We start from the raw sequence: 8,307 nt of genomic DNA on the forward strand, positions 1-8,307 counted from the left end.
AACCCCCGCCAAGTGACTCACAAAGCAAGAGGATGACACAACAAAAGAGAGACAAGGGGAGAGCCAGGTGAAGCGCAGCAGAGACCAAGAAGTGAGGTGGTGCAATTGACAGGGAGCCTCTCTCTACTTCAGGAGTCTCCAGGATGGAGTCCTGGTGAATCCAAGAGGAGAGAAAATAAGAAAAGAAGAGAATACCGACAGCAAAACTAGCAGGATGGGAAGAGGAGAAGGGGGAGAAATAAATAAACAAATCTTTTTAAAAATAAAAAAAAAGATGATAAACATCTCAAAAAAGAGACATAAGGGAAAGCAGCTGTGGCTCAATCAGTTGGACTCCCATCTACCACATGGGAGGCCCTGGGTTTGCAACCCAGGGTCTCCTTGTGAAGGCAGGCTCGCCCGCATGCTGTGGAGAGCCGCCGGCCCGGCCCATAAGAGCCCCAGAGTGCTGCCGGCCCTCAAACGCCGCGGAGAGCCGACTCAGCAAGGTGACGCAGCAAAAGAGGGAGACAAGTAAAACACAGAAGAACGCACAGTAAATGAACAGAGAGAGCAGACAAGCAAGCCGCAAGGGGGAGGGGAAATAAATAAATACAGACACAGAAGAACGCACAGCAAATGGACAGAGAGCAGACAGCAAGCAAGCCAAAAGGGGGAGGGGGGGAATAAAAGAAAAAAAGACATAAGGAAATAGTCATTCCTTACCTCAGTATGTTCCAACAGATTAGAGCCATAAAGCCCAGCTGTAGTTGCAACTCTAGCCAAATAGCGAAGTATTGAATTTATGTCAGTGAATACCACATTTCTAGAAAGTAAGCATGAGATAAAACATTCATCTGTTATCTAGCAACTGGTAAGAGCTGTCTGTAATTTATAAAGAAATACAAAAACAAGTCATATTATATTTATCATGTTTATTCTACTGTATCAACAAAAATAAATGAATAAATGTGCCTAACTTCTTTTCTGTTTTATCAAACTCCCAATTTCTTCTGAAATGTTTAGCGAAACCCAGTAATTCAACCCAGACAATGGGGGAAGGGGGAAGGGGAGAGAAATAAATAAAAAATAAATCTTAAAAAAAAAAAAAGAATCCAAACAAAATCTGGTAACAGTAAACCAACAATGATTATTCTATGGAAAACTAAAAGTTGGCTCAGAAATGACTAAAACTTAACATGGTCATAATAATGTCAAGACTAAATGGTAATCTAACCATCTAACCCACTGATACAATGACAATAGAGGGGGAGATGGGAAGAATAAGGGAGCATGTGTGAGTGCAGTGTGAGAGAGAGAGACAGAGAGAGAGAGAGAAAGTGTATGTGTTGGCAACAGGGAAAGAAAGACTTTCAACCACATCTTTGATAGTAGAATGTCTAAAAGTGGAAAATCAAGGAAAACATTTCAAGCTTGTTACTTAGATAATGAGGTTAATACCAAGAGTCAACTAAGGGATGAAATGTTTGCTCCTAGAGAGAAGGGAAATGGAGAAGAGGGAGATGATAACTTGTTTTATATTAACAAAATCTTATAGCACCATGACTTCACAGTATCTGCATATGTAGCTGATTTTAAAAATTTTAGTGAAAAAATAGGTTAGTTTTGTCAAGAACTGTAAATAATATAAGCCAATAAGAAATTGGGAATCTTGTGAAAAGACATTAATTGTGAATTCATGAAAAATTTGAATGTGCAAACACTTTGAATAAGGGCTAGGCTGATAAAGGTGTGGAGAGGAAATGGGGAACACAGGACAATTTCTTGAGGCTAGTACTTTAAGAATATTATTACAGATTAAGTAATTTCCTTTAACCATGTTGCATGAAGTCATCTTTGCAGTTATTATTATAAAAACTAGTTTACTAATTAAGTGCCCAGCAAATGAATGTTAAGTATAAATCTGGCAAATGAGTGGCTTTGAAGTGAAACATGTAGCTACTACTAGAAGAAAATGTCATCAAGCACATAAGTTACACCTATTTTCCTGGCTTGGACCAGTATTTTTATTAAGGCAAAAGTTATCAGATTATTCATTAATGCCGGACTATTATAAGAAAATTCTATCCTAATTCCAATTACTGCATGTAGGGGAAAATAACATCACTATTTTGCTTTTACAAATACTCCAAAAATAACACTGAGCTTTAAAAATTAATAAATTCAAACTAGTAATATTGTATTGGTTATTACTATTAATACTAATATGCCATATTCAAATATTTTTAGTTAACACAGAATTTATTAGGATAAAATGGAGGAGAAGATAGAAAACATCATCTGGAACTTGGCAAGCCTTCCAAGTCAAAAAGCTAAATGATACTTCTTTCAATCCTATTTCTGCCTGAGATTTTCCATAAGGAAATGACATCAAGTGGGTTATACACATCTTTCTTGTGTATCTTGTCCCTTCCCAAAATACAAGTTTATTAGTATGGATATTTTAAACACATGTCAAAATCTGCACCCTGCTTGAAAATACCCTTGAAATTCTCTTTCCATTTTGCCCAGATTTTCTTATCTGCAAGGTATTCTTAAAAGTATCTGAAATTGGGTTTTCCTTAGTTCCATTATGCAAGAGAATAATGTCTCCCTTTCTAGTTCTTTTTATTCCTTTCAGGGGGTTTCAGAGAAAAGAAGCAATTCTAAGGGCACTGAACTTTCATACATCCTAAGATGCAAATTGATCACCTTCATCAGGGACACCCAATATTTGTTCATTGTAGAAAACTTTGAAAATACAGAGAAACAAAAAGAAAAAAAATTGAATCTCCCACAATTCTATCACCCAGGAAAAAAATACTATTGTACATTTCTTGAACATAGTTTTCTATGCAGATATGTATTTTCAAATTTATATCCTATTATCAATATGTCCTCTATTATTGTTAGATTATGAACATTTTCCACAATTAAAAATTCATCAGTCTCTTTTTTTCATAGCTTCCTAACATTCCATGCAGTGGACTTAGCATATTTATTTCCCATTATTCTGACTTTAATACCAGAATAAATTATAATGGATTTTAAGAGCCTTATAAATAAATATCCTGCATAATCCTAAACAGATTACAAATGGAATCAGTTAAGACTGCTGACAAGTATAAGTCTCTGGGTACAGTTCTTTAGAATGATGAGGAAAAGGATACTTCTTTCTAGGGATAAGCTACCTAATTAGCAAGTAAAAGAGGCATACATCTTTTAACCCAGGGTATTTTTAAAATGCTGTTCAGTCTTGAGAACAAAAACATAAAGGCACTTACTCAGAAACATGGAGAATATTCTCTTTCCCATCTTCAACTGAAATGCTGACATTGTCTTTCACGTGTTCTACTGTCAGCAAAGCTCCTAAAAATAGTGGGATAGAAACTTATTTCTCTTTGTAAATAATGCAGTATTTAAACCTAAATCATAAACCTATAAGGCTGAGTCAGCAAATCAATATATTAAGTTCCACTAGCAATTAACTCTTTTCCTAGTAGTCTGTATATGGATTATAAACAGTCTTCTATTTTAGAGAAATAACTCAGAATCCATTCACTAGCATAGTCCAAGTGCTTTTGAACACGCTCAGCTTCCAGTTAGTAACAATGAAATCAGTCTTCTCCTTTTCAGGAGACAAGAAATTTGAATAATGCCTTGTGTATAGCTACTGAAAAAGTATCCCCATTTTACAGAAGAGGAAAGTGAAGTTTAGAGGAGTTAATAACTAGTAACTAGTCCACAGCCCTTGATTAAATATATGACAGAGTCAGGATTTGAATGCAGGTCTAAGCAGGTCCAGGGTTCACTCTAAAACAGTGTAATACCATCCCTCAACACATAATAAAGTTTACTGAACTGACTCATTAGTCCTTTTTCTCTTAATTTGGATAAGATGGGTAACTATCACCTTCATATTGGCTTTGAAATACCACACTCCAATGGGAACAGGACTGTGACAGTGACCGTGTAAGATAAGCCTAGAAAATCCTTGTAGGGAGCAAGGAAGGACTTCCAGGAATATGGAGGATTAGAGAGACATAGGACTCACTTTTCTTCCAGTAAAATAGTTATAGGACAGGCAGAAATAGCCTGAAAAAAATGTTTTAGGGTTTAGGGCACCAGGGGAAGGTTGAACACCACCCAGAAGAGAGGGGAAAAGGACAGGAGTCTCGATGGGAAAACTCTGTGAGTAAAAATTGCAGCTGCATCCCCACCCCCACCATGTGTGGGACATGACTCCCGGGGATTAGCCTCCTCACACCGAAGGTTTATTTATTACTAAGCACCAATTGCGATGCACTGGAAAAAGACATGGCCAAAAGGGTGAAATATTAAATACGAATGAGTTTTAATAGCTAAGAGATTTCAGCGTGAGCCGGGAGGTCATCCCAGAGGTTACCCTTATGCACGACTCCGGAGGAGCTCGCTGACTGCCACAGGAAACAGTGACTCAAGCAGGGGGGTCCTGAGGGCTCTAGAGACATCAGGACACTACAGGCAGGGCAGACAGCCCCAGGAAATAGGCACCCCATCAGTGGGCCTTACCTTGGAATATATAACCTATTTCCCCAAAGTATTAGAGGTAGACTCATTTATAGTTTTTGTATACATGGTTATTCTGCCCCTTTAATTTAAATCTACAATTAGCACTATACGCATTAAATATCGCCTCATAGTTTTAAATCTTTGATATGTTCATATGCCGGTTGAGCCCTGAATCTCAGCAGATTGCAGCCAACACCTACTCTCCAGTTGATCAGACTCACCCAGACAACTAACAAAAGGATGATGATGCACAACGCCCATGCCCAAAATCAGAGAATATCTACAACCGCAAGTAAGAGTTTCATCCACCTGCCCTGTGGGATCTAAGCCCCGTCTCAATCAGAAGCAGAATGGGCATCACCATCCCAAAACCCTCGAGACTGAGGAATGAACAAACATAAGCGGGGAATGCAACTATGCACTGAAGTAGACAGTATTATTTCAGTATGGAAGAACTTGTAATGCTGATATAAAGACACTGATGGAAACGGATGTGGCTCAAGCGATTGCGCTCCTGCCTACCACATGGGAGGTCCCAGGTTCGGTTCCTGGTGCCTCCTAAAGACGAGTAAGACAATTAGCTGACATGACAGGCAGGTGCAGCAAGCTGACTCAACAAGATAACACAACAAGAGACACAAGGAAACCATAATGACAGACACAACAAAGCAGGGAGTGGAGGTGGCTCAAGCAATTAGGTGCCTCCTTCCCATGTTGGAGGTCCCGGTTCAGTTTCCAGTGAAAAAAAAAAAAAAGACCAGCACACAACAAACAGATACAGCAAATGCAAACAAGGATGGGGTGGAAATAAATAAATAAAATAAATCTTTTAAAAAAACGAAGACAGTGGTCATCAGAGGTTCCGAGGGGAGGGAGAGGGAAGAATAGGTGTAATACGGGAGCATTTTTGAGGCATTGGAATTGTTCTGCATGATACTGCAATGACGGACACAGACAATTATACATTTTGTCAAAACCCAAAAAACTGTGGTGCAAAGTGTAAACCATAATGCAAACTATAGACCATGGTTAGTAGCAATGCTTCAATAAGTGCTCATCAATTGTACCAAATGCACCAGGCTAATGAAAGATGTTGTTAATGGGGGGAAGTGTGGGTGGGGGAGGGGTGGAGTTTATGGGAATCCACTACATTTTCAACAATTGTTGTGACAATTGGTGAAACCTGAATTGGGGTCTACGGATTAGATGGAAGAACTGTACCGATGTGCATTTCCTGATACTGGCCATGATGTGAGGTCATGTAGTACAGTTCCCTTGCTTGTGGGAGATGCACGCTGAAGTATTGTGGGGTAGTGAAGCATCGTATCTGCAGCATGCTCTTAAGTGGTACAGGGGGAAAAGTTCTATCTTTGCATCTTTTCTGTAATTTTGAAATTACTTTAACACTTAAAAATTAATATTTAACATTCTGAATGCAAAGAAATAGGGGAATGCTAGCAAAGTAATCTCTTTTTCTAAATGTTTTTCTTATTTTATAATTGAAATAAAATGTATTTGAATTAAACAATGGGGAAGAATTAAATTACATGCAAGAAAAGGGTAGGAGTAACCAGGAAATTAATATAAATTCTATAACTGGTCTATAGTTCAAAATGACAACAAATATCTTTAAGACTCTTCCAGAATACTGGCAGACCGTGGGTTCTAAGTTCTATAATTCAAGAAAACAGTTTTATGATCTTCAGGGTGCTATACTTAGTAACATTAGAAAAACCATCAGGCATTTATTGAGTACCTAAAATGTGTTAGGAACTTTACCTATATTTAGTTCTGGCAGCCAACCCTATGTGGAAGCCATCACTCCCCCTTTCTTAAACAAGGTGACTGTAGAGTAACTTGCCCAGGTTACACGATAAGTGGGAGACAGGACTGGACTCAGGTCTCCAGGAACCAGATATCTTTGCTCCTAACCAGTAGGGTCATGCTTACCTGGTGCCTGCCTAGTCTGTTGAATCAAATCCATTTCCTTTAGAGGTTCACTGTATGAAATTAGTCCATAATTACTGGGACCAATTAAAAAAAACATCATTTTTTAAAAAATTCTTAAAATAGCTACTGAATTGTGTTTTTGTTCCAACAGATTCAGACCACCACCAAATTTGTAATGAGCAAAGCCCCATATGACGGCCGAATGCATTCAAAGTCCTGCTCTTCCTGAACATTTGTCTATACTACATATACACGTTAATACATTAACGCATCGGTAAACTACTTAGAATCTTTTATGTAATTTCCCAAAGTACTGAAAGAGCATAAGTTCTAAGATATTTATCCAATATAACCTAGGCCACGATGAAAAAAACAATTTCCACAGAACTTAATTATCAGAAAGGTCCTACGCTTACTCTGTTTACTACATACACAGGGCGTGGAGTACAGCAATCCCATCAATCTGCAGTGTACTTGAGAGTTCCAGTAATTACCCCAACACCTTTAATTAAAAATAATTGCAACCCCAGCTGAAATAACAAATGCTAATACCATCGTCTGCCTTGCATTCTCTGAACCCATAGAAACATTAAAGAAAAGAGAAATCGAGTCAAATGGATTAGGGTCTTTTCTGAGACGAGGGGAAGGGAAGGTGGTAAAGATAAGGTGAGTTTAGGGGAAAAACTCAAAAAGAGAAGAGCGCATGAAAGGGTGGGTTCTTTTTTTTAAGGAGGTACCGGGGACTGAACCCAGGACCCCGTACGTGGGAAGCAGGCGCTCAACCACGGAGCTACATCCGCTCCCCCATGATAGGGTTTTAAGCTTTAAAATTTTATTTCAAAGAGCAGTTCTCGGCCTCGGGGAAATCATTTCAAAATTGAAGAGTGAAGTTTGATGGGAGTCGTCCCAGAAGGGAAAAAGTCCCTTCTGGGACCCCTCCGGCCCAAACTCACACCGAGGCTCCCGCCACGTCTCTAGGAGCAGATCCACCTACCGGAGGACCCAAGGTGAGGGGCGCGGAGTCTACTCGGTGGACAGTTCGCGGGAGAGACAGGCCCCAACTTCCAGCCCAGTGACCGCCGCTGCCCCAAGTCAGAGCCGACCTGCCCGCCCCGCACCCTCCCAGGCTGATGCAACCGCACGGGCTTGGCGGCCGGGGCCTCTTACCCAGCGGAGGGTCTCCCGAATTCACGGTGAGGCAGAGCGTCGCCATGCCAGCGGGATGCGGGTCTGCCTGTCAGCCGGCCTGCCTGGCTGCCGAAACGCCGCGAGCCAGCGAAGGGGCGACGGTGCAACGTGTGCGCGCGCCCGACGCTGCGGCAGCCTTCGCTCCACCCTAGCGCGGCCGCGGCGGCTGTCGTCACCGCGCACGCCCCGTTGCGTCATCGCCGCGCGCCAGCCCCTCGCCCGTCCGCAGGCTCCTGGGCCTCCAGCCCCGCCCCTGCGCGGCCGGCGCCGTGGAGTCCTACGTGGCGACCCTGGGGAAGTGGCTGTGTTGGTCGTCTGGTTTTTATAACCCTCCCCAAAGCGGGAAAGTAAGGTGCCAGACCGTTCTTGTAGTGTGATGGATGTTCATGTGAATCACGAGAGGAAACGCAAATACAGTATTGTATGTTGTCATTGGGCACTGTGTGCAGGTGAAGAGAAAGTTACGGCACATCATACCACCAGCCGTGGTTATATTGAGGATGGGAAGAAAGAAAAAAAACCAAAAGCAAAAAGATAAACGACAAAAGGAAGAAAGAGCTTTTCTTTAAAAGAGGCTTTAAAAAGGTCACTGCCTATGCTGTCATTGCTTTATTTGCCTGGGAAGCTCAAGAGTGCTTT

The 8,307-nt window shown here is 41.0% G+C and overlaps 1 protein-coding gene across 2 annotated transcripts in view; it reads right to left on the minus strand.

Annotated features, from left to right (window-relative positions):
- The window catches only part of EPRS1 (glutamyl-prolyl-tRNA synthetase 1), a 97,726-nt gene extending 89,760 nt beyond the window's left edge, over positions 1–7,966 (minus strand). The window contains exons 1-3 of one of the 2 annotated variants that reach the window (XM_004480233.5): positions 7,648–7,966; positions 3,264–3,348; positions 706–805 (exon numbers count right to left, since the gene is read on the minus strand). In XM_004480233.5, coding sequence (XP_004480290.1) covers positions 706–805; positions 3,264–3,348; positions 7,648–7,693 — 231 coding nt within the window. In that variant the 5' untranslated portion in view covers positions 7,694–7,966. The remainder of the gene's footprint in view (positions 1–705; positions 806–3,263; positions 3,349–7,647) is intronic. The other variant, XM_012520329.4, reaches the window with a different exon arrangement.
- Positions 7,967–8,307: the final 341 nt, after the last annotated feature.

This window comes from Dasypus novemcinctus, chromosome 13, assembly GCF_030445035.2.
Source record: "Dasypus novemcinctus isolate mDasNov1 chromosome 13, mDasNov1.1.hap2, whole genome shotgun sequence".
Classification (NCBI taxonomy): domain Eukaryota; kingdom Metazoa; phylum Chordata; class Mammalia; order Cingulata; family Dasypodidae; genus Dasypus; species Dasypus novemcinctus.